At 39.9% G+C, this 27,435-nt stretch overlaps 1 protein-coding gene across 1 annotated transcript; it reads left to right on the top strand.

The window, feature by feature from the left end:
- The first annotated feature begins 2,406 nt into the window (after positions 1-2,406).
- LOC101396680 (2'-5'-oligoadenylate synthase 1-like) lies at positions 2,407-24,684 on the top strand. Its single transcript, XM_014796992.2, has 8 exons — positions 2,407-2,565; positions 3,337-3,523; positions 5,811-6,001; positions 9,035-9,195; positions 14,030-14,154; positions 20,268-20,457; positions 23,821-24,030; positions 24,528-24,684. Exons 1-8 carry the CDS (start codon positions 2,407-2,409, stop codon positions 24,682-24,684), a joined length of 1,380 nt encoding a protein of 459 aa, XP_014652478.2.
- The last annotated feature ends 2,751 nt before the right edge of the window (positions 24,685-27,435 follow it).

Raw genomic sequence — 27,435 nt, 5'->3', positions numbered from 1 at the left:
GCCAAGTTTGAGAACAGTGACATCCATGGATCTTAATGGCTGGGAACAGGAAGATTAAGCAGACATTTTAGGTGTGTGCCTCAGAAAAAGAAAACTTCCAGTGTTGTTCCAAGAGTTCTCCAATGAATCCTGGTTGTATGCACTAGACCAGTTGCTTTCAAACATTTTTGACTTCTACCCAGAGAAAGACATACAGTTAAAAGGAATGGACCTTGAGCCAGCCCTGATGGCCTAGTGGTTCAAGTTCAGTGTGTTCTGCTTCCAGGTTTGGTTTCCAGGTATGGAACCACACCACTCGTCTTTCAGTGGCCATGCTGTGGTGGTGGCTCACATAGAAGAACCAGAAGGACTTACAACTAGAATATACAACTGTGTACTGGGGCTTTAGGGAGGAAAAGAAAAAAGAGAGGAAGACTGGCAACAGATGCTAGCTCAGGGAAAATCTTTCCTAGCCAAAAGAAAAAAAAAAGGAATGGACCAGAGTATAACTAGTCTTTTTAATTTGTTTAATTTTATATAAATTATAAAAACATGCGCTCGAAGTAAGGTATATTTTGCAAGAACATACATATAGCAAAAAAGATAATACATTAAACACATTATAATGGTTGCCTGTGGGGGTCAAGGAGGTGAATGAAAGTGGAGGATGGAGAGAAAAGGGGGATAAAACAAGAAAAGGAACTTATGCTGACCAATGGGAAGATATAGAATAGATTCAGTGTAACTGAGATGTTTTTAAAAATGCATTTTACCTTGCAACCCAGAACACATGTGTATGTTTAGCTGTAACAAATGTTTCACAAATCATTATTTACCTTCACTATGTTAAATATTCTCTAGTTTTGTTTTATTTGATTTTTTTTTATATGCTGGTCACAACCTAGCTTTCACATCTTCCTCATGTGGCAGGACCTATAGCTGGAGAACTGTGCCACACCTCAGTGACAAGTGTGCGTGCTCGGTAGCAGACCATCCAGCCGCTCTCAATTTGTCTGACAAAGACTCCAAAACCAATTAAGCACAGAAGTTTTTGCAAGGAGTGGAAACAGCTTGCCTTTCTTCCATTCTACACAGGTGCGTTTTGGATTTATTTCTATTTCCAATTGAAGTTTAGAACTACAGTGTGGTAGACAAAAAATAGTCCTCCAAAGATGTCCACGTCCTAATCTCCGGAACCTGTGAATTTCCTAATCTCTAGAACCTGTGAATTTGTGACCTTACATGGCAAAGGAGAATTAAGTTTGCAGATACCATTAAGGTCGTTAACAGCCAATTAAAATTGGGAGATTATCCTGGATTATCTAGTTGGGCCCAATGGAGTCACAAGGATCCTTAAAAGTGGAAGAAGGAGACAGAAGAGAAGACCAGAGCGAGGCGATGTGAGCAGGACTTCATTGCTGTTGCTGGCTTTGAGGATGGAAGAAGGAACCCACCAGCCAGATAATGTGGGTGCCTCTAGAAGCTGGAAAAAGCAAGGAAGTGGGTCTTACCCAGAGCCTGTAGAAAGGAATGCGCCCTGCCAACGCTATGATTTTAGCCCAGTGAGACTAATGTCAGACTTCTAGCATACAAAACTGTTAAGATAATGATTTTTGTGTGTTTAACCCACTAAAGTTAGTGGTAATTTGTTACAGCAGCAGATGCAAAATAATCTATGAGTGCAGTTAGAAAAATTGGATCTAATCACTTGCTAAGAAACTGGTAACTACAAATCCCATAATTCTTACCCCTGAGGAAGGAGCTCTAAACTTCAGACTCGTTATTACAAATCCAGGTAGAGCTACTTGGCAACAAGAAAAATAAACAGTTTCAGAAGCAGCCAGAGATTAGAATCGCCAACGTCTTCTTCCAGACTGTGTCTTTTGGTATAAACTTCTACTTTTTTTTTTTGTTTTTAACTACTTTACTCTAAAAAGGACTAGAGAGTAATTCAAAAGATATATAGAAATCATCACTCATGGTAATTATCTCAAATATGGGAATTCATTGGGTGATAGAAATTGAAGAAACAATGGCTCTCAGAGTCCTGAGTGAAGGTAGTTTTTCTGAATCAGCAGTTAGTAACATCTCCTGGGTCACAGACCCATTTGAAACTCTTTTTAGAAAAATGTACATACAAACCTACAATTTTGCATTTGTTTTTACCGGTTTTACCACCTTTCTAATGTTTATAAACCTGAGTTACAAGCAGCTGATCTAAATAGATATTTCCATGATGTCAGATTTAATTTTAGTGAGAGATAAATTTCTTAGAAAACATCCATGCGATGGAGCACCAATTAGCACACTAGAAATAATATTCTCTTTATTCTAGTTAAATGTGAGGGACTAGATTTTCTTCAAAGGGCTTATGCTTTTTGTTTTTGTCATCAGTAGGATCTAAATCCACTACATCCTTGGGAAAGGATGTTAGCCCTTAAATCTCATTGCTGTGAGCGCTGTGTGAGGGATTTTGTCAGTCGCATGGCTCTGAAGTATCACTTTCACCAGAAGCATCTTGGAAAAGTTCACTGTGAAAAATGTGGCCAAGAAGTCCTGAGGGAGAAGCTCCAAGATCACAGTAAGGTACAAGTGGGTACGAGTGGGTGAAAATGTTGGGGTTTCCTCCACTTTTTAAAAAAAGCACACTCGGGCTTCTTATTTGTTGGTTTTGGTTTTTAATTCTGTTCATGGAGATTTGTTAAGAGAAAACTAAAAATTAAAACAAAACTCGTGGCCATAGGGCAGGTGGTGGGCTGCTGTGATGAAGGCTGCTTGTCTCAGTCACCTCAGCTGGAAAGGGCCGGTCTCACAGGGCTGCCGGGCAGAATTTCAGCAGAATTTCTTGAACACAGTGTCATATCCAGGGAGCTGCAATTATTGTAATTATTATTCCACAGTGATGTGTGTAGCGATAGGATTCTCACAATCCTAGAATTTTTAACTTTCAAAGTGACCTTAGAGATAGATTAATGTACTTCCCTCCTTCCTCCTCCCCGTTTTACAAATGAGGGAACAAAGACGCAGTCAGGTTCAATGATTTGCCCAAGGCCTTGCAAAAAGTGTCAGAAAAAGAACTAAGATCTCATTCTTTTGATTTTATAAAACTAAACCTAGTGCTTTTTAAAAAATATCTTTATTCAGCATTGTGGTTTCTATGGTTCATTGCTTTATTAATCTACAGCAGTTTTTCATTTGTATCAAAAGAACTAATGGACTTGTGCTATGTTTTGAGAACGTAGAATGAGAATTCGCTGTGCCCATGAATGGGAGTACTTAGTGAGAAGCCAAATGAAGACCAGAAGATCTTTCAAATAGATCTTACAATGCCTGTGTTAAGTATCTACTTTTTCTCAGTCTGTATGTGACAGGTCAACCACAGAGACACACAAGCTAAACTGGGAAAATCTAGAAGAAAGGAATATAAAGCATATGGCTACAAAAGTATCAAAAACCTGTATGATGTGTTCTAGGCACTTTGAAACAGTCCTTAGTCGGGAGAACCACGAAATGCAAGAGCATCACTTCACAGCCAGTAAAAGAGGTAAAGGAGATGCCTGCCGCTTTCTCTTTTTGGAGGTTTGGACAACATAGAAACCATAAGTTGGTTTGCCCTCAGTGCAAGGCATTATGTGTTGTTTCCAGGGACAGGAAATAGAGATGGAGGAGGATGGAACCGGGATGTGGCTTGAGACTACACGCTCTTGGGGTGGCCCGGGCCGAGTATAATTCTGCAGAGCCACATTTAAGGAGGAAGCTTGGAAACCAAGGCATTGTTCAAAGAAACAACATAGTTAGAAGAAGAGTTCTAGCGACTTCCAGTCAGAAGAGGGACAGTATTAGGGATCCAGGTGGGATCAGGTTATGGTCTAGCACGTCAAAAATAACCACAAAACTAAGGTATTATCTTTTGCTCTCATATTTATGCTCTGTCCTCTAAACTAACTGTTGGTTGCTGCTCTAATGAAAGTCTTTTAATAAATTAAAATTTTTTCCAGGACACAGTAATTGACTCTGGATACAAAGTATGTCCCTGAAAATTGATCAATTTTTGATGAAGTGTACCTAAAGAGAATAATATATAAATTGGCTATTATGTTTCAAGCAAAAGAATCAAAGTGTCAAAAGAAAAAAAAACCAATATGTCAATTTGGCATAATTGATGAAACTTAAACGGGCCGAGTGTCCTCTGATATACAGTTTCTTGTGATTGTTTAGTCCCGAGTATGTTCTGATTTCCATTATGATTTCTTCTGTGATCCATGACTTATTTAAGGTATGTTTTTTAAAATTTCTAAAAGTATGAGATATTTTTAGTTATTTTGTTACTTATATCTCATTTATTTGCATGGTGGTCAGAAAATGTAACTTGTGTGATATCAGTCCTCTGACGTGTTGAGTTTTATCTACAGCTGGGTATATGTTCAGTTTTTGTGAGTGTTCCATATGTGCTTGAAAAGGAAGTTCTGGTTGCAAGGTCATTCCCAGAGAGGATTACTGAGTTTTTCTTCAGGGCACCTGGCCTTCCTCTAGCCTGAGGCCACTCTCAGATTAATTCTCAGTGATAATATGAATTTGTTCTGTAAACCTGAATGAGGGCTACTTTATGATGGCAGATTTTCGGAGATTTTTTTTTGTGATCTATCCAGTGCAAAAGTTATGGACGTCTCTTTGCTGTTGAAGGGGATTAGAATATGCCACCCCCAAAATATGCCAATCTGGCATATTGATTATTTTGAGCTGAAGACAATTGAGAAACAGTAGATGCAAAAAGAACTCTCTGCCTTCCCCCTTTCTGCCTAAAAGCAGGCCATAAATTCTCCCCTCTCCTGTACCAGGATGAGGAGAACGTCCCTTACCACTGGGGACTTGGAGCCAGCACATAAGTCTGTATAAACAAACCTTACTAAAATAACCCTTATGTTCTGTTTGTTCCCCTATATATTTGCTAGTCACCTTCCCACAATTTATTGGGCCCTGGAAGCCCCAAGCCCACTTCCCTTTGTCTGGGCACTTCTCCACAATTTATCCTCCTTTGTTAAAAAGGTATATAAGCCCCTGAGTCTACTTTAGGTTTTTATTTCTTTTCCATAAAGGACCCTGTGCACATAAAAAAATATTAACATCAATAAAATTTGTATGCCTTTTCTCCTGTTAATCAGTCTATTGTCAGTTTAGTTTACATGCCCCATTCACTGAACCTAGCAAGTCAGTTATTCGGTTCCTTCCTGTGAAGGGTGTGGTCAGTCTTGTCAGCTCTTCTGGCTTAAAACAAATACACACACGCCTCTCTGATGTCCCCATTTTAAAAATGTACTATCTCCTGATTTCTAGATGTTGGCTCAGTTTTTTTCTTTTTGAAAACACTGTGCAGGACAAACCAAACATTCTGTAGGCAGAATATGGTTGTGGGCTGACAGGATAAGACCTTTAGAATAGAAGGTTTAACTGGGAATTCTTTACCCTGGGATCATTTTATTGAATCTTGTTAACATACATGCTTTTCATTTAGAAACTTAAAATGACTTAGTAAATTAGGATAAGGATTTTTTTCTGACATAAGAATGTCTGAATATCTCAGTTTTCTAAGAAATTTAGCCATTTCTCTATGGAGACCTAGGGTTACAATGTCAGCTGTCTGGAGGGCGTGAAATCTACTGGTTCACCTGATGCTCCACCAGCAGAGAGAGTGGGTCTCCCTCTTGTCACAACAGGGCAGCCCTGGTGATTAACTAGACACAATTTGCATACAAAATTAGATTCTTCCCTTAGACACACGCACATTTATTTCTGTGCAGTGAATATCAAATACTGATCATCTCTCTCTGCAGCCCGAATGTCTACAAGATTTTCACCTCATAATATGTTGGAGTGTAAAAGTCCCCAACAGCTACAGAGATTTGCAGGTGAAAAAATCCGCCCTGCCTCGGGTCCTCTGAGCACTGCTTGTGTGGCTGAAATTGGTGCCCTGGTCCAGCTGATCTGGGGTTGCTTTCCGGTGCCGGCCTCCCGAGTGATCCAGGTAATCTGAGCCCCCAGCCCGCTGGCTAGGCCACTCAGCCATAAGGAAGCCATTCATTGCTCTTGGAGGTAACTCATATCAACCAGGCAGGGCCACATGTTCAGAGGCCAGCTTCGCCTTCTGCCTGGGGTGACGGCAGGTCTGCTAGGAGCCCTTTGAAATGCCCGGGCAGGCTGCAGGCTGGTGGAGCGAGCACGCAACCGTACAACAGCTGGAACCCATTAAGGTTGGCAGTTTTTGCCCAAGGGACGTAAATGCCTTTACATTGGCAGGGCCGAGGACTTGGCTCACACTTGACCGATATTTGTAAACGCCTAGGGGAATTTCAGGCAAAGGACAGGAGCCTATCCCCCAGGGCCCTGTTTCATGCCTGAGCAAACTGCCTGGGGAAGTAATTAGGTGCCGTGATGATGGGTTCCTTGTCAACTTAAAGACAATTCATTGTACTCCGGAATGGTTGTCCACAGAGCGCAGGGTCATTCTGTGAAAATTTCCTTGAAGGAACATAGCCTGAACATAGGGAAGAGATCCAAACAACAATAATGGCATGGTTTCTCTCCTATTATTATTATTTTTAATGTTAATACCATGACTACATACTATCTAATCAATGTTAACAAAAAATACAGGATATAGTTCTGAGGGCATTTTATTCTGATAATTTTTCCATCCCTTCATTTTATTTTTTATTTATTTTTTTGTGTGTGAGGAAAATCAGCCCTGAGCTAACATCCATGCTAATCCTCCTCTTTTTGCTGAGGAAGACCGGCTCTGAGCTAACATCTATTGCCAATCCTCCTCCTTTTTTCCCCCCAAAGCCCCAGTAGATAGTTGTATGTCATAGTTGCACATCCTTCTAGTTGCTGTATGTGGGACGCGGCCTCAGCATGGCTGGAGAAGCCCTGCGTCGGTGAGCGCCTGGGATCTGAACCGGGGCCGCAAGTAGCGGAGTGTGCGCACTTAACCGCTCAGCCACGGGGCCGGCCCGGCATCCCTTCATTTTAAAATGCACACATAATTGTTATAAAATCATCTTTAAACCATAAATTTATTCAAAAGGAAAAATTATCTTTTACTGTAACTCAATAGCAAGCATAAATATGATTTATGAGTATGATTAAATTCTAGCTAAGATAGCTATGGTAAAAGCCTGAATATGAAACAACCTATTTTCTTCTATGGAGATAAGGTATGGCACAGAGCTAGAAATTGGGAGCCAGAGTTCTATTCCTGTCCAGCAAGATGCTTGCTGAAAACAAGGGCCAATGATCAATTAAGCTCTCAAATTTCTGTGCCCTGTACTCCATTCTTGTGGCTTGACAATACACATTAGCATATTAAGAACTCTCAGGTTAAGGAAGCACTAAAAACTGCATTTCCCACATTCTCTTGCCACTATGATTTCTAATGGGAAATAGATTTGTCAATTAGTTGCACTAGTGCAAGACTGAGTCCAGAACTGAGTTAAGTCAGGGAGAGGCAGTGGGGCATGTGGCACCCGTTTTAGCTCGTCCAGATGTAGTGGATACAGAACGACTTTGGAGCCAAGAGTTCTGGTGATGACTTCTAGTCCCTGGGTTTCCAGTAGGGCAGGTATTTCTCACTGCACAACTGCAGAGGCAGCTTCTTGATTTCTAGATCTCAGCTAAGGCAGGAGAGTCCTGGAGCCAGCAGTTGCCACGACAGCTTTCAGATTCCCAGCTCTCTGATTGCAGCTGGGGCAACAGGTGCCTTAGCAAGTGAGTTCTGCATTGTTATTCTGCAAGCCATTCCTAAAAGTCCAGTATAGAATCTGTTCTAGCTATTCCAATGATTCTCTGAATTAAGTCCCTTTCTGCTTAAAGCAACTGGGATGGTTTCTCTTACCTGCAAACCCTTATTGTGGCTCTCCCGTTTGGAAATGTTGCTCTGAAGTATCTGTAATGATCCTATGAGGTGGGAGATCTACACATGCCCTTTCCCCTTGACCCACCCTGCTCTCGTTGGTAGGTGGTATCTGTTCTCCTATTTTCTCTAGTGGTAAACATTTTCACAATCTGTGAACTCTCCCCTCTGGCCAAGCTGCCATGTCCCTGTGAAGAGCTCAGCCTCCTCCCAGGGCAGGGAGGGCAGTGCTGAGACTACAAATGGCACATTCTTGCTCACCTCAGGCTCCACACAGAGCCTGACTGAATGGGCTGTTTGAAATCCTTAAGAGATGAACATACAATAAATGAGGGAAGAGAGGGTTCAGGGCTTTGGAATGTTTTCTAACTCTGTGAAATTGCAGTGTCACATTCAACCTTTGACAGATCACTTTTCTCTTATGGATGTGATGTTCCCAAATCATAGGTAACAGTTTCCTTTATTGCTAAAGAGGCTCCTTTGGGAACTTGTAACCTAAAATTTTCCTTGAGTGCTATAGAAGGCAAAGAGATGCCATTAATTACTAAATGTTTTGACTTTTATAAAATCACGTTTAGCAAGAGATTTGAAGTAAATTCTCATTAATTATAATGACAGAATACTTTATTAAAATCATTCATCATCTGTTTAGAAACACTGCACACTGACATTCACCAGAAGCATCAGTGACATGGTTCTGACTCTCACAGGTTGGGTTTGTCTTAGGACGCCTGTGTCCAGGGTCGCCTGTCCGGGTAGTCAGTGAGGGCTGCCGTGTGTGAGGCTCGTGCTGAGTTCTGGGTGTATGGTGGTGAATTTAATTCCTGTCCTCATGGATTCCTCACAGTCTAGTGGCTTTCAAGAAGAAAGAGTCTGAGAACTTCTAGCTCTAACCATTCATAAGGATTTTCAGGGCTTTTCTGCAAATTATGCTTTCTTTTCACAACTGAAGCTAAATTCTCAGTAGAACAGATAGATTACTTTCTCCTTCTCCCGTCTTTTTTTCTGCTGGGGGCAGGGGGTTAACTAGCCCGTACATATAAGTTATTTCACAATGTTAATTGACCCTAGAAGCGCTACAACTTGAAATCTGCGCTTCCCTCAAGTTTAGCTGGGGTTTTCCCCGAGTCCTGTCCTTTGTCTTCACAGGATGGTTCTTATATAAAGGGGACTGACACCCGAGGATGCTCTGAGATTGACATTGTGTTGTTCAGTGACGTGTTTGCCAATGTGAACCATCGCAAGAAACAACTGAGAGAAGAGTTGGCTGCTCTGAGAAAAAACTTGAAGCAAACTTCACTCGGGAACAGGTCGGGGTGAATGTGTTTCTGTGAATTATTTTATTCCACAGGTGGAAAAGACTGGTCAAGAAAACTCTTGGTTCAGCACAAAAGAGCATTATTGAGTAATAATTACTTGTGTATGCTAACGTTAAATTCTTGGGAGAAAGCTGGGAGGGATTGCCCCAGAGGCATTTTTTAAAAGACTTCTAGCTAAATTTTCAATGAAATTTCATGAATTTGAGATCCTATGATTTAAGGACTAATTATGTCTTCTCCAATGCACCTTTATTTAATTTCCATCCGCTTAGCTGAAATCTGACTCTGAGGAATGCAAACAGGAAGGGCTGGGAAAGGTGCCTCCAAGGACCGAAGAATCTTGGAGACACATTTGTCTGATAAACATTCCCTTCAGCGATGTCTTGAGGTCTCCTGCTGATGTGGCTTTGCTGACATTAAACACAACGTCTCTTTGCCCCAAATGTTGAACTAATCAGGCCTGGTTTTTTGGTGAGTTCCAAAAAGAAAGAAAAGAAAAGGCCTTGACATATTGCTATCTATTTGTCTATTTCATTTTTACATATCTTGCCATTTTTTCAGTCTAGTGAATTGTGGATGGAGAAAAATGCAAATAACTATGATGTAAAGTGAATAAAATATTTTTCTTGAGAAAAACAGAACAGGCTGTGTACCACTTGAATTCTAAATAAGATCGATGTTTTAAAACAATGTCCCAGAACTGTTTATTAATTTAAATAATAGGTTCATTACCAAGCCCTTGCTTCAACTGAGTATAGAGAACGAGCTTGAATGTGTTTTTTAATGAAAAACACTACCTTCAGGAATACCAAACACCTACTAAATTGTGGTAGTTAGCAGAAGACGTCAGATGAATGGCATGGTGGTGACTGTAATGAAGCACGTTGGGGTTGGAAAGGCAAAAAGGGAAATGATGGAGTTTCACATACGATTACACTTTGGACAGGCAAAGACCACCTTTAAGAAAAAAGGAAAAAAAAAGAAGAAATGGGAGAATGTGTTTTTCATTTTTACCCATTGCTTCTTCCAAGTTTTCCCCATTAAATTTGTAAACTATAGGGTATATTATACCATTGTTATTATTATTTATCAAAACAGGACAGTTAATGTACCCAAAAGGCACATTAAAAATAAGAGTTCGGGTGTAGCCTTTCCATGGTGACCTTGTTTGGAATCAAAATCTTCATCCTTCCTTGTTATGTCCTCTTTCTATACTCCCTGCCCACCATCTTCAAAGAATCTTACAGATGCGCTCTCCCTAACTAACCTCTTTTCCCCTCCTCTGTGTCTCAGGCACCTTTCTCCTGGACAAAGCTGTACTTGAAGTTTTTATGTTGTTAGATTTCCAGAACCAATTTTGAAGTAGAACCCGTGAAAAATAACAGCCCTGAAAACCTTGGTTCATTTGCTTTAATTGTTCCTGACTGAAAACAAACAAACTCATTTTCTAACCTCTGTTCCTTCTATTCTTTCAACATTAAGTGATTTAATTTGTAAAGCCTTTAAAGTTGAACTGAATTCCCAGGTAACCACTAGCCTTTCCTTTGTGCCTATTAAATGCCTGTTCCTCTTCCCTTCCTCAGAGTGATTTTTCAAGGGGCTTTTAATTCAACCCAGAATATATCGTAGCCCATATTTTGTTTTGCTAAACAATTCCTGCGGCAAAAGAGGAGCATATTTGCAGAAGAATGAGACTTCAAGGCAGACTGAGGGAGGAGGACATGAAGTCAGGACAGGAGGCAGATTGTCCAAGGGTGTTTCCTTGTCCTGATAGCTGTATGCACAGTCGATTTTTCTGGCTTTCTTCTCCGCTATGCAGAGCAACCAAGACCGTACCACAATTCATTTGAAGGGAAAATTGAATTAAAAATGGAAAAGAAGCAGATATGTGTCTGACAGTTGGTTTTGACTCCCACCCACTGAGAGAGTAAAGAAGTTTATTGTTTCAGTTGATACCTGGTTTTTAGTGATATATTGTTTGTTGCTGTTATTTTTAAAGCTATTCGGTTACTTTATTTTGAAAGATGGGTGTGAGAAAAGTCTTTCTTTTCCTTTGGAACTAGTCCACGTCTTAACCTACCAGTAACAGCAACTGTTCTGTGTCAGTCATTTTCCGGGCCCTGCTTGTGAATGAAACCTCAGGAGACTTGCCCAGTAAGTCCAAGGGACTGGAAATCATTTCCACGCCAGAGGCTCTGTGCTCCTCTCTTTACATACCAGTGTGTTTGTTATTGGAAACCACAATGGGGAAACATTTTCCGAGCTTTTAAGGAGACGGTGTTGTAAAATGTGTGTCATGCCTCTAACAGTTATGGTTAAAATTGGGATTTTTGCCCATTATCTCTTATTTCTTATTGCTTTGGTTTAGAGGTCTTGAAAACAAGAATCTCTCTGTTTCTTTACGTTATAATCTTAAGGCTCTCTTCTGATAAATAGTCCTTTTAAAGCCACATTGCAGGACATGGAGTTGTCCTGACAAGACATGTCTGTGGACTAGAAATGTCTGCTGACAAGAAATAGAAAGTGGCAGATAATATCACCTGAGGACTCATGACCAAGCACTGCTAGGATCCATGCCCCATTTCCACTCATAAAAATAGCAAAACTCTTTTGGATACTCATTGGACAGTAAGGTTCACGTAAGTTAGCCTAGGATAGTAATGATGCTCTCATTAACCTTGACCCATTCTGGAAATGACCTGAACTTCCCAGATAATTCAATACTCACTCGGGCCCCCTGGTATCCACAAAAGTAAACTTCACCCACCTAGGGTCGTGTCTCCCAAACATACAGTCACCATGTTGAGCATAGCAAGATCTGCCTCTAAACTGTGACAAGAATGATAAGCTACTGATTTACTGAACTCCTCTCTCTCTCCCTGACTGAGAGAGAAAGCTATACCCGTGAGAAAAGTTAGGTGAGGGAATTTAATAATGATTGAATGTATTCCTTTTGTGGTACATGGAGCCAATGAGAACTTCAGTTTTGACATTAAAAAAAAGTATTCCAGAGTTATAAATTTTCAGAAATCTCTGTTCAATTTAAGTGAAAGATTGGACATAATATATAGAGAGAGACATTCTTTTTTTCGTTTTGGATACTGTCTATTGACCTGTCTTACAGTTCACTAATTGTCTTTTCTGCTATATCTAATCTTTTGTTAAATTTATCCATAAAGTTCTTAAGTTCAATTATTATATTTTTTGGTTCTAGAATTTCCACTCAATTCTTTTTTATGCAGGTAAAATCCAACTCTGGTTTAATTTTCCATCTTTTTGTCTACTTTTACTGTCTATTCCTCTATGCTATTGAACATATTAATCAGTTAAAATCCTTACCTGCTTGTGCCAATATTTGGATCACCTACAGGGTCTATTTCTACAGTTTATTTTTTCTCTTAGTTTTAAATCTTGTAGCCCTGTTTCTTGGAATTCCTAGTGACTTTTTAAGATTAAAACCAGGACACTGTGCATAAAATATCTTAGGTGCTTCAGCTGATGTTTTCTTTTTCCAGGGAGGGTTTACCCTTTCCTCACCAAATAGATAGAATTAGAGCTGATGACTCAGGTCACACCCCATACCCATTAAATAAAAATGTCTGGAGGTCAGAGTAAGGGATCAATACTTTTTAAGAATCCCCAGGTAATTCCAATATGCACAACAAAGTTGAGGAAGCACGATTACAGCCTAGAATGTTCACCAAGGACTTTAATCCTTGCCTCCTCAGCCCCTGAGACTGAACCATGTTGCCTCAGCCTGGCAAGACTGTCAACAATTCCGCTCAACTCCCCAAGACTTCATTTTTCTCTGCTTCATTTCTTAACCATACCCGTCTTAAGCATCTTCAGAATTCAGCAAATGTTTGGAGAGAAAGGCAGGTCATATTTCAGGTTCAATTCTCCACCCTTCCCTTTTCAACAGGCTCGTGGCCTCCAATTCTCTTACATTGCTTCAACCCCATGAGCTTGACAAAGTTCTTCTGGTTACTTTAACCCCAGAAGCTTCCTTTTGCCCAAAGTCCATATTTTCAGCCTCTTGTCTATTCCCCAAATCGGCATATGTCCCCAGGGAAAAAGCAGCAGACTATCAGTCCACCTTTCCAGGACCTACTGTCCCCACCCCTCACTAAACCTTGACCTCTCTAGCTTCAGCAACTCTTCAATGCCTCTAAAATGCATGTACACATGATTTTTTAAATCCAGTTTTCTGGTAGCTCTCAGTGAACATTGATCAGCTGTAAACTACCCCATTATACCCAGAAGTAGAAGTCTGACTTCTTTTAAAATATTTTACTTATTCATATTCGTGATTAACAGTATCCTGTGCCCCAATCCATATTCATATAATAATTCATTTAAAATTATTTATTAATCACCTACTATATGTCAGGTACTAGGGACAGAGCAATGAACAAAACAAATACAGTTCCTGCCCTTGTGCACCTAATACCCCGGTGTGAGAGATAATAAGCAAATAATATAATGCTAAGTGGTAATTAAATGCTGTGAAGGGCCATGGAGCAGGGTCAGGGGACAGGGAATAGGGAGGGAGCTCTTGTTTTAAAGGGTGGCCGGGAAAGGCCAAAGGTGCAGCAGAGACCTGCATGAAGCCAGGCATCAAGCCATGTGAATTATCTGAGATAAGGGTATTCTAGGTGCAGGAACAGCAACTGCAGGGGTCCTGAGAAGAGAACACCCTGGAATGTTTAAGAAATAGTTGAGAGCAGCAGGGCTGGAATAGGGGGAAGGATGGTGGAAAATCATCTAGTGTTTCCTTCTTTCTCTTTCTATTATCTCTCATACCATGTCATGTTCCTTTTCTAAGGATTCTAATGGGGAAGAGAGCACCATTGTCTTTAAGATTCAATTTCTTATGGACTGAAAGTCTTCACAGCCATTCTTTTGAGATCATGGCCTACTACGATGTCCTGGGGCCTACACCTTCTACAGGTAAGACTTATTTGTTTTGTTTCCCAGGAAGCCTTTAAAATGGCTGCTCATTCAATACGTATTTATAGAGGACTGACCACATCCAGACACAGTAGTGAGCTAGGCATACAGAAACAGGCTGCTTGCAGCAGAACTGAAATGCTTAGTGTTTTTGGAGTTACTTTCTTTCTGCAGTGTATAAACACCCTTCATCCTTATGCCACTAGTTTTTAATTTAGGAAGTATGATCAAGTATTAACTATTTGTTGAGTATAATGGAGTGGAGAAAGAGCACAAAAGAAGTATGGATTTGGCCTGCAAGGAGCTTCTTTTTGTAGCAGGAATCCCAACTTGAGCCTAAGTTGAGTTGCACCAGGATTCAGGCACAATCTGGCTGACTCGGGAGGGTAAATGAGTCTTCTCTAATGGAAAAGACAGGTTAGGAACAGAGTTTCGGTTCAAAGTCAACCGATCAATGTCGAAGAGAAGGTGTATAATACTCAGCATCGATGGACTTATGCCTCTGTCTTTGGGAAAAAGACTTCAAAAAAATTGAGTAAAAACTGGAAGATCTGTTTCCTGGATGTCTACTAAGGCAGCTAGAGCTTAAGATGGCACAGCTTTGTAGCCTGAGTGGTAGATAGCTGCTCTGGAGTTACTCTATGGGCAGGGAAGGGGCCCAGAAGACCGGAGCAGCCAGGAGGACCACCTGAATTGAGAAAACGCAAGAGCAGGCCTCTCTCTCGCTCTCTCTCTATTTTTTTTTTTTTTTGTGAGGAAGACCGGCCCTGAGCTAACATCTGTGCCCATCTTCCTCTATTGTGTATGTGGGACGCCACCACATCATGGCTTGATGTGCGGTGCATAGGTCTGTGCCTGGGATTCGAACCTGCAAACACTGGGCCGCCAAACTATGCACTTAACCACTACACCACCAGGCTGGTCCCAGGGCCTCTCTTTTTGATGGTCTTAGTTCCCTGGTACTGGCAGGAGCAGCTGTGCCTTTGGCAGGAATGGCCACTGCTGGTGGCATTACTATTTTTGGTGGGCCCATCAATGCTTTTGGTAGCAGCAGCCACAGAAGACATAAAACACAGCACAAAAGAGCAGAAGAGGATAATGGCAGATACCATGTGGTACAGAAAGAAAGAGGCTGCAAGCACATGTGAGATGGTCCCTGGGGGTATCTTAAGGGGGGGAGAAATTTGAGGGAATTTGAATGCCTAAAACAAGTGGGAAGTGATAAGGACAGAGTCATAGAATGACATTGTTATGGTCATTGTGATGCTATTTTTCTCCCTAAGATGTTGTGGTATCTGGAGTGAGATATGAAATACAAACTCTAATTATACTCATGAAAAGGGGGGGTTAAAGTATCTGCATTTTAGGCAAGAAGATGACGGCCCTGTTATGGACTGAATATTTCTGTCCCCTCAAAATTCATACACTGAAACCCTAACCCCTAATGTGATGGTATTAGGGGATGAGGCCTTTGGGAGGTAATTAGGTTTAAATAAGGTTAGTGACCTTATAAGAAGGGGAAGAGACGCCAGAACTTCCTCTCCTGGCCATGTGAGGATACAGTGAAAAGGCGGCCATCTTCAAGCTAGGAAGGGGTTCCTCACCAGGAACCAATCTACCGACACCTTGATCTTGGAGTTCCCAGCCTTCAGAACTGTGAGAAATAAATTTCTCTTGTTGAAGCCACCCACGCTATGGTGTTTTGTTATAGTAGCCTAAGAGAGGCCCAGATGACTAAGTGATTTACATAGACGTGAACATATTCTCCAGAGAACTTGGGGGTTGAGTCTAGGCTTCCACTTGACTTAAAACTTATGTATTGTCTATGTGACAAAATGGCGGAACTGAAAATGCCATAGCAACTTGTGAGCCAATACATGACCAGCAATCCTGCTCTAGCTTAGCAATAGGTATAAAATATTTTCATTGATCTATTCATTTATTTATTTCATTCAACCAATATTTCTGGAATAGCTACAATGTGCCATTATATACTTACAATGGAATAGGTGGGAAATCAAGATTTTTCCTCCTTTGGGGCTCATGTTTGGTAGAGGAGAGATTCATGAGCCAGTAACCCTGAAACGTTTGTTATTTCCTAAAGCTCCACGCTCTCTCCTATCTCTATGTCTTTGCACAATGTTTCCCTTGATACACTTTTCTTAGCCTGCCCCATCCTACATTCCCTCCTGAAAGTTCCTGCTTACCCTTCAAGACTCAGCTCAGCTTCAGCTGAACTTCCTTCCTTAATTCTTCCCAGACCTGCCTCTCCTGCTTTCTCATAGAATCCTCCCTGAGTCACTCTCGTAGCACGATCTCTTGTGTTGTCATCAGGCATAGATTCAGCTTCCTATTGTATTGTGAGCTCCTTGAGGATGAGGTTTATCTTTGTGCCTAGCCCTGCATTATTCGGTACATATTTATCGAATAAAGGGAACGAATGAACATAGCACTGGTCCTCCCCTCTTTCAGCCAGACTCAGAGCAGCATGTTGACTTTCTTGAGCTGGTTCTTTCACTTATCGGCACTGTTGGGTAGTGTGTTGCTTATATTAAAATTCTCTTCTGTTGTGCTGTAATTTGTCCGTATATATGTATGGCATGCTTACCATGTTCTACGAACTCTGTTAGAACTGAGGGTACAAATATGAGTAAGACATGGTGGGGTTTATAGTCTGGAGGAGAAAACTGGCACATACATAGGTCATTTTAATATAACATCATCTATATTAAGACAGAGGTGTGGGGAACTCTGAGATAAGATAGGGTACTAGGAAGGAGAGTGTGGACTCTGACAAACCTGAGGTTTTAGTACGTCTTCTTGGCTCTGATAATCTTGCTGAGCCTATAAGATTTTTAAAAATGCCGTGATTTATCCAGCACCTATTATGTGCCATACATAATTCTCATTGCCCTAGAATTAACCTGATTAAATGAATCCTGTTTGATCTGCACAACAAATCTGAAAGGAAGAATACTATCCCCAGTTTGAATATTAAAAAACAGCCTTAGGACCTGGCCCGGTGGCGTAGTGGTTAAGTTTGTGTGCTCCACTTTGGCAGCCTAGAGTTTGCAGGTTCAGATCCTGGGCGCAGACCTATGCACCACTCATCAAGCCATGCTGTGTCAGCGTCCCATATAAAGTAGATGAAAATGGGCAGGGATGTTAGCCCAGGGCCAATCTTCCTCAGCAAAAGGAGGAGGATTGGCAACAGATGTTAGCTTAGGGCTAATCTTCCTCACACACACACACACAAAACAAAAACAAAAACAAAACAAGAAAAAACTAAGCTCTAGAAAATTTAAGCAACTTGCCCATGATTATGTAGCCAGTAAGTGCAAGAGCTGGGATGCAAATCTAGGTCCATCTGACTGTGTAGACTGACATAACATCAAAGTCACATGATGGAGAGAACACTGGGCTTGAAGCCAAATCCCACATCTATTTCATAGTATCTATGTGACCTTGGGTAAGTTTTGTAAAACTGAAGTCTCACTTTTTTTCACTTATAAAACAGAGATGAGAAAATTATCTTGCAGGATATTCATGAGAATTAAAATATGAGATTTAATTTGAACTCATGTAGCAAAGTGCTTAGCTCAATGAATATTTATTAAAAGATAATTCTGTCTCCTTAGGTCTCACCATAGGCCCATGAAGCTCTTGTGTTTCTGCAAAATGCTCTTTCTCTTATACAGACTTCAAAAGCACAGTTGTTAGGCTACAGCAGCTCCTGGGTAATTGTCATGAGGATTTGAGGTTATATCAGTAGCTTCCGAGCTAAAATGTCTCCCAGAGGAGTAGAAGCATATTTTTACACTGGCTTTAAGTCCCCTAAGTTCTTGAGCACAGCTGTGTGAAATGAATTGAAAAAGACTGAAATCATTCTGTAACCCTGCTTATCTCCGCTGATGATGGGGAATGGGTTTAACAGAGACCGGTAACTCACACCAGTTCTAGGATTCCAAGGAATTTTAGTGGGCAACTAAATGTTTGCTGATGATTGTCAGAGCAAGACTTAGATGATCACATCAAATCTTCACAGGCATCTTAATATTATTCCCTGCACATCTTACACATGTGCTAGACAACCAATAGCATGGCCTGTGTGCCACAATGCAGCCCAGAGCCATGAGATTTGACAAGGACATGGTTGACAACATTCCTGCTCTAAATATGATTCTCAGACCAGCCGTATCAGCGTCACTTGGGAACTTGTTAGAAATACAGAATCTTGGGCTCCACTCCGGACCTACTAAATTAGAAACTGCATTCCAAAAGATTCCTGTGATTCTTGTGCTCATGAAAGTCTGAGAAGTACTGAATTAGCCACTAATTAGGAAGCACTGGGGCTCAGATCTAACCTGCAGTAGAGGGCAGTAGGGTGGCAATAGATGGTTTAACTTCCCAGCTGTGTGACTTTGGGTAACCTGTTTTACCTCTCTGACTCTATTTCCTCATTTGTAAACTGGAGATAATAATAGTTCCTACATCACCCTTGTTAAAGAGTAAATGTGTTAATAAATATAAAGCACTTCGAATAGTACTTGATTCATAGCAAGAAAGCTAAGCATTCTTGTTTTATAGATGATGATGATGATGATAAAATAAAGCTTAATAAACTCACGTAAGTCACACAGTTAGAGCAGAAATAGAAAATGATAAGCCTCAAAAATAATTTAAGTTAGAGACTTAAACCAACTTAGGTTCCTGTCAATGAATAACCTTAAAGGAGGGGAAGTGTTGAAACAGTAGTGGCTTTGAGGAGATGATCTCTGGGTCAGCCATGACACATCATATCAGATAGAGAGCAATAGGTCATCAAATATCTGACATACTTATTGCATACCAATATTTAAGTTAAATTATTGTCTCTTCTATCTTTTATCATATAAGCCTGAGTTTCTTTCAAAGTCTGTTTGCTAAGAAAGGCAGAGAGCCTCCTAAAAAAATTGAAAGGTCTAGTTGAATAATCTAATGACTGTTGCCCTGTAAGTTTGAGACTAGATTATGTTTGTTATAACAGCATTTATGAGAATATTTGCCACAGACAACTCTATTTGTTCATTGATGTTTATCATAGGAATTTGATTTTTCTCTCTAACCTGTTGATAATCAACCTACTATTTTATCTCTGACTTGGCCCTAAACAACTGGACCAGTATAAAAGGACTGGAGAGATGCTCTTAAAATTAGGCATTCAGATAAAGGTATATAAGTATTTTTCTTTTGTAAAATGTATTTTACAAGTAAAATAAAGGTACTAACCAATTAACTTTAAAATGTGTATTGTAGAATCTATATTTGCCATAATTAAGTGTGTCGTTTTGTGACAATTTAGTTGGGCAGAAGGACAAGTACATATAAAGGGTGTACAAAATAGATTCATGTTAGAACTTCTAATTGTGTCGAATTGGGAAAATTTAAGTAGATTATGACAAAAGATACTAAACATTTACATATCATACAATCAGCACAATCCGAGTTAATGATGTTTTATGAGATTGTAATATTAAGCTATAGATGATTATTTGATCATTCTTCCTATTTAATCTAGTTTTCCTCCCTCATTAATGTATCATTAACTGAAGTAGATTGTTTTCAATTTGACCTGAATACGTCTTTTCAAGTCATCTCCATCTTTATAAATGTGATTAATTTCTTCCAGTGTTCAGTTGGTAGAATCTCTTCTGCAAGTATATCTGCAGATAACAACAATTTAGATATTAAACAGGGGGGATTATATAGGTTATTGTACAGAGAGCATAATGATATTTAGTTTATATGCTAGATGATATTTGCATAAGGTAATGAAACCTTCTTCTGAGAAATAAACTTCCTCTGCCGGTAGAGAGAAAATCTTTCTCATCAGACAGGTTTTCTTGTACCAGGGTTTGCTCAATTTGAACTGCTCTGGCATCATAATGTCGAAGCTTTCTCTTTTAAGTACTTGGGCAAACTGAAGTAACTCTCCTAACTAGAGAAAACCGTTTTGTTTTAAATGCTGAAGATCTAATTAATCAGAGGAACATAACTCATTTGTACCAGGGGAAACCAGGAGAGGAGAGGGGGAGGAAATTCTCACAGTTGTCTTTGCTCCTTGGTGTTAACAGATTTAAAACTTCACCTTTACTGCAAACTGTATCTCTGTAATGACAGTGACGAGGCACAGCTGTGCGCCTTGGCCCTCCTGCCATACCAAGTGGATTTTGTCGAGGCGTCTGTCGGGAGGGTGAAGGAGCTCATTCATTTAGTGATACATTGGTTCAAGACGTCATTTGCCAACCGCACCGAGGAAAACAAGTATGTAACCAGCACAAGGGCACCATGGGAGCCTCTCTCTTTTCATGTCCCTTTTCTTTCCTTCTTTCCCCACTTCTTTTCTTGGTAGGCAGAGGGGATACGTGTAGACAGAGAGAGAGTCCAAGGGCTGATATAGAATATGGAACTTCTGTATTACATTATTCCAAAATATAACATAATGGTTTGGTAGGATTCAAAGAATAGAAACAAAAATGTTCAATGGCATAACCAAATGGGTTGGTGCCAGGAAGGCAGGCACAGAAAAAGGAAAAGAGAAACTACTAGCATAATTTGAATGGGACATTTAATGTTCCAGCTTCAAGTGTCCCTTCTGCTGTAGGCACTTCTAACAGAGGCCTAGTGGTCTTGCGGAGGAGGGGATCCTCGAAATTTGATGTGCGCATGTTTTAGTATCTTTCCTTCTCTTTGGTAGCAACCAGATCTAGCGTATGGCAAAGGGATATGAGGAAGACTCGGTGCCTGGTTTGAGTATTTTAAGATAAACTTTTGGTCAAGAGAGAACTAGAATATATTTGTATGAATTCTCCATTTGGCAGAAATAGCAGAGACAGGGAGATTTATTATAACATGTTTATAAATGGCCACTTTCTACAAGGAGTTTGTCTTCTTCATCTTTGTATAAAATTGCTAATATCTTGATTTGTTCATATTAATCACACACTGTTTACTCTTTGTATATTTTTGTGTTTAATATTGTTAATAACATTAGTCACTTCGTAAAAACATACATTACTTCTACATAATTTCCTATCTCTAAGCATCTCTAAACATTCTATGAGTTTTTTTCTCATTTGGTTGAGTAAAAATTTATTAGTGAAAATAGAAAAACAGACGAACAAAGAAATAAAGCTTCTTGCCTCAGTAGATTCTTGGTCAGGTAATAGGCCTGGTTTTAAAATCGAATACTTTTTTCTCGGTGCAGAGCATTTATAGGTCTGCAAGAAGAAACTTATCTATTAACACAGCAGAACAATAATTCTAAGACTCAAAAAGCTGGTATTGTGGGGAAATTGGGCCACATATGTTACAGTACCATAATTGGTTTTCTATTTTGGGAAAGTAATCCGGTAATGTATATTAAGTATTTATTGTGTGTTAAGGATTTTAAAATATTCAAACCATTTGTCAAGTTAATTCCCTTCTAAGTAAAAAAAAAGTAAAAGTGTAAAATGTTTGCTTATTATTTGGTTTCAAAAAAAGAATTGAGGCCATTTATATTAAAAATGTCATAAAAAAGAGTACTGAAAATAAAGATGTAAAAAGAGAGTTCAGAAGAACTTACAGGAACTACCCTTGGAGAAAACAAATTCCATCATAAAAAGTAATTTGTGGGCCAGCCCCAGTGGCCTAGTGGTTAAGTTTGGTGCACTCCACTTCAGCGGCCCGGGTTCGGTTCCCGGATGTGGACCTACACCACTTGTCTGTCAGTGGCCATGCTGTGGTGGTGGCTTACATACAAAAAGTGGAAGATTGGCAGCAGATGTTAGCTCAGCGTGAATCTTCCTCAGGAAAAAAGAAAAAGAAAAGAAAAAAAGTAATTTGTATAAGTATGTTCAGAATAGTACTACTAAAGATAGTGAAAATTGGGAACAACAAAAATTCTTCTGAAGAGCAAATAAACTTGTCATACAAATATGATGAAATACTATTCAAGACAAGTTTGGGAAACATGGTAATACATAGCAAGATTTACATGAAACAATGTTAAATGACTAAAAAAAGAACATAAAATAATATGAATACATATCAGAGCTATATAAATATATATGTATATAAATATCTACATAAACATGCTATAAAATGTGAGGTAAAATAGTTTAATGTTTACTAAGTCCTTTTCCCCCTCTAAATTTACTTTCATGAAATGTGAAGAACATCTCCTGCTTGAGCAATTTCAACCCTGGCTTCCTTTTGGCACTTGGGAGCATCAGAGAGTTAAAGTGGAGATGGATTTTACGTCTTGTGTCCATTGCTGTCATCCCTCGGGGAAAATTGCAAGAACTGAGTTATTGATCAACTGAACTCTGGTTTGCTGTTCACTACCAGGATAAGAAATTTTGTCTGCTTATAGTTTTTTCTATTTCCTTTATTGAGGTAAAAACAAATGACTAATGTAATAGTAAGAAGATATTACCATTCTATTAGGGGAAAAAAATTGCATGATTTTGCAATCTGTCATCAAAACAGATTTCTATGGCTAATGAATACCAAGGCAGCAAAAACTCATATTTGGATATCAACCAACATGAAATCTTGAAACTGTTGTGTTAGTTTTTTCTCCCTTGAGTTTGTTTTTTAACTTCAGCTTTAATTTTTTTTTCCTGATGTACATAAAGCGTAATTTAAAAGACTTAATGTAAAAAAGTTTCCTCTTCATCCTCAATCCCCGCCTCCCCAACAATGCTTAGAGCATATTCCTCCAAATTTGTTTTTTACATATGCTTAATTAAAAAAATGTGTTTACAGTTTATTTATTGCTTTGAAAATTGTTTTTAATTAATCTATATTGTATCTTTTTATAGCTGTACATGGAGATCTACCTTATTTCTTTTAATGACTACATAGTACAGGTCAATGCTCTCTGAGAGAAATAGAATGTGAGGTTCAAATATGAGCCACGTATGCAATATTATATATTCTAGTAGCCACATTAAAAAGGTAAAAAGTAATAAGTGAAATTAATTTTAATAATATATTTACCCAATATATTCAAAATGTTATCATTTCAACATGCAATCAATATAAAAATTATTAATGAGATCTTTTACTTTTTTTAATGTATCTTCAAAATCCAATGTGTCCTCAAGTCAGATTAGCTGCATGTCAAGTGCTCAATAGCTACATGTGGCTACTGGCTACCATGTTGGACAGCAGGTAAGAGATACATCATGAAACTATCTAACTAGTCTCCTATTGATAAATATTTCAATGTTTACTATTAGAACAATAAAACAAAGAACACCCTTTTGCACATATCTTTGAACATTTGTAGAAATGTTTTTACAGAATGAATTTGTAGAACTGAAAAATGCTGGGTCAAAGGGATGGAACATATCAAATTTTAATAGAGTTGACTCCAAAAAAGACTGTATTAATTTCCATTCTCACCGATAAAGCGTGAGAGTGTCCATTTCCTCACAAACTCACCAATGTTAGATATTATAATTAATTTTTGGCAATCTGGTGGAAATAGTATTATTGTTTGGGAAGTAGTGAGATTGGAAATCAAATTTCTTTTTCTGTAAATTCCCTGTTGATCTTATTTTTCTCATAACTGAAAAAACCTGTCTTCATTTTCTGGGTTAATGGAAGTAGGTACAACCCTTCATTCTGTGTGTCTAGATTCCGGATACTTCCATCCGCCTACACAGTGGAGCGCCTCACAATTCACATCTGGGAACTGGCAGAAAAGCCCCTGTTCTTCAGCCTGGTGCAGGGACTGAGGGCCGTCCTCAAACTTCTGGTTCAATATGCAGAAATCGACGTTGTTTGGAACAGAGACTATCATGGCAAGTTCCCCATTTTTGTAAAGGGTAACCAGAAACACACAAGGTAACTGTTTATCTTTTCTATGCCCTTAGGATATAAGAAACATGTTTGCCATCAAGAAAGAAAGTCTAGCGCAAAGAGTAGCTTTATTGGGATTCAATGTAAATAAGAAGGCCTTAATTACCACAGTCAATTCCCTTCCGTTACTTCCCATGGAACTTTAATTCTCAAGTGTGAATTAAGGGTAATTTGAGTAAAGTGAATTGAATGTGAATATAGACAACAAGTGAGGAGGAAATTGAAGACTGAATCCAGAGAGGAAATGCCTCCTCAGGTGAAAAGCAAAAATGAGAGGGAGTCAGAGTTGGAGGGGCAGAAGCAAGTTGCTGTTTTCTGATACATATGCTGCCTGTTCTGTGGACTTGCTCCTACCATTCCGGAGAGCCCTTTTCTTACCTGAGTTCCTTCTTTAATTCTGACATTTGTTTCTTCGAACTATACAGCAAATTGAAACTGGGTTTAGAAATGGATTCTTTCGGGTTTTTGGTTTTTTTTTTCAGGCCATTCATTTTAGACCCTGTAAATCATACTGTCAACCTGTGTGACACTTGCAACGCCTGGGACGAAGTTGTCCATGTGGCCAGACGCAGCCTATCGAAGCCTCTGTTCAGCAGAGTGAGAGCTGAGCCCCCCTGGCTTTTTACCAACAGCTGGTAAACCAGGCAAGGAGCTACTGTCCTTGGATTCTATGAAGAAGACAAAAAGGATGCAAAAGATGTTGCCAATAAGAAGGCTCTGGATGAAAGGCAGTGCGAAGGAAACTTCTTAATTTAATTCACTCCGTTAGTGAACCCAGTCTTTAACAAACATATTTATGTGAGCCATCATTTAAGATAAAAGGATCTATTTTAGCCTTTAAGAGAATTGTCCCCTCTCCTATTTTTTGGATTTATTTGCTTTGGTGGCCTTGTGACCAAAAAATCCCAGTCAAAATAGATGAATAAATAAAATTCCAAGATCCTCTGAGAGAAGTTAACTGAATGGGTAAAATAGCTCCCACTTTTTAATTTTAATTCATTATGGTTTCAGGTTGACTTTTTAACTCTTCTGGCAAGCTAGTATTTCATTGAGTCACTTGTGTTTTCAAAATTCCCCTATGAAAACCTGCCTGCACTAAGTACTACCTATTTATTTCCAGACCTCATCTAAGTCACTACGTGGAAATGTAGACATATCTGGGATATACACAATGTATTGCCTTAGAGTAAATTGTTTCCAAAATCGTTTTACGTCTGCCTGCGTCACGGCTCCTGGGTAAGAGTGGAGCCATACTTAAGGTTTGCAAGACACTCAGGCGTTAAGTAGGAATAAATAAACTAGCCAGGCTGTTGAACGGTCCAGTTTTGCTACAACTGTTTTCAATGCTTGGGATCAACTGTTTTCTTTTCTATTAAGGAGCATTAGCAGCCACTGATAATGAAAGCCAGGGCCCACCAGAAAGAGACCAGAGGAAATTTCCTGACTCACTTGCATAGCAACAATTCATGAGCACTAAAGATAGATGAAGTGTGACTGCAGAGTCATGCGAGTGACTGGGCTTCTCCCCGCAACAGAACTCTTACATGTCAACGAGTGCTGACCCCTTCAGGCGAGTCCTCAGAGAACCTGCATGCTTATTCCAGTGAGGTGATTGGTCTGGAAGCACGTTTGGATTTCCCTTCAGGGGAGAGTTTTCTTTTGAACGTCCTTGATGGTGACAACCTTTGTCCTTTGAGGGTGGATTTGATTTTTGGAAATAGTACAATGTATTCACAGTAGACATCTGTTGGTTTTTGTCTACTCAGAATCCTTTTCCCCAAGTAATGGTTGGAGAGATTGCATTTCTTCTATTGTTTGTTTTGTCTCTGAAGGCTCTTGAGGAGAAATAGTTTCAAAAATGTCTTGGGAAATGGCCACATTTTCCCCATTTTGGTAACTGAACCCATATTTACCTTGGGTGACTACTCCTCCCCCACTAGGCCTAAGTTGTTTAGGTGGGCTGACTTGGCCACTAGCTCCAAGGGGACAGATATGTGGCTGAGGCCTGGCACAGCAATTGATTCCACTAAGACACCACTGTGGCAATGAGTTCTGGAATTTGGATTTGAGCTGTTGGGAAGAGAATTTCTCATTTTGCTATGATGTAGGCATGAAACTACTGGCCACCATCTTGCTGTTCCAAGGGGAGAGCCTGCCTAAAAATGGAGACAACACAAAAGAAAGAAGTTTTGAGAAATGAGCGATGATATACACATGTATGTGCACATATGTATACACCTATATAATGAGAGAGATCAAGTCCCAGATCCAGATGTACTTGCAGAAAAACTATCCTGGGCTTCTTTTGTGTCACGAGCCAATAAACTCCCCTTTTGCCTGGTAGGTTTGATCTGGGTTTCTACCTTACAACTGAGCCCTGACCAATCCAGTAGAACAGAGCCAGGTCTGGTGAAGGTATTCACTCATCAAGCAAGGAGTAAGGAAGGCACTGAGACACTGATGACAAATTTCTACTCAAGAAACATTCATTGACCACCTGCTAAGTATTAGGCCGAATAGACGAGATGCTGAAATAAACTAGTCAGTTCAGTATGGCAAGGTGCTTTCAGCCGACAAAAGAGACTGCTTTTCCTCGTTTGCTCACAGGGACTCACAGGGCCGTTCCCAAGGAGGAGTTCCCGATGGGAACGTCTGTGGTAAAGACGGCGCTCTGGAGCATTGTCAGAGCATGTTATTAGTTTCCTAAGGTGACTAATTTTTTAAGAAGACAACAATTATTTGAGGCTATGAATTCTACCGTTTTAAAAATAGAATTCTATTTTCCTCTGTGTTCATACCTGCTGTGGAACATGAGAACACAGGAATTCTGTGTAGGGGAGCAAGCACAGGATGGTTAGCACGTAATACTCCATAAATTTATTTTGGGGTGGCGAGGGACTCCTGACCCGTGTGAGACCTCACATTGGAGTGGGAGGGGCAGTGAGTGTCACCAGTGCTAAATCTAGTTTTCTCAGCAGCATTTCTGTCGGTTGAAGAGGTTCTTCCTCATGTCAGCTTTTTTGGTCTATTCTTAGGATGAAAAGTCCAGAATAATCTAGTGTGATTTTGCCCTGAAATGAGTAAGGTGAGATTTCTTTGGTGACAAGGTGTATGATCCACTGAGAAAAAGAATAAGTGACTTTATTGCAGGGCGCTTGGGCCAGCAGCCCTCACCATCCCTCATGGGCCTCATGCTCCCACCTTCTCCTGGTGTCTCTGCCTCTCTCTGCGTCTGCTCTCTACACCAACCAGCTTCTCCTCTTTCTGCCGAGCAGCTTCTGCTGCTGACTCATGGTTGCTACTCCCTCATCACTTCAGGCTGCACAGACCACAGCTCTCAGGAACCTGACTCTCCAACTTCAGCTCCCAACTTGAACTGGCAAATTCCTT

The sequence above is a fragment of the Ceratotherium simum genome, chromosome 4 (assembly GCF_057802395.1).
Source record: "Ceratotherium simum simum isolate JZ-2026a chromosome 4, ASM5780239v1, whole genome shotgun sequence".
NCBI classification, from domain to species: Eukaryota; Metazoa; Chordata; class Mammalia; order Perissodactyla; family Rhinocerotidae; genus Ceratotherium; species Ceratotherium simum.
Note: the sequence above shows the minus strand (reverse complement) of the source record. Positions and strands in the feature narration are given on the sequence as shown.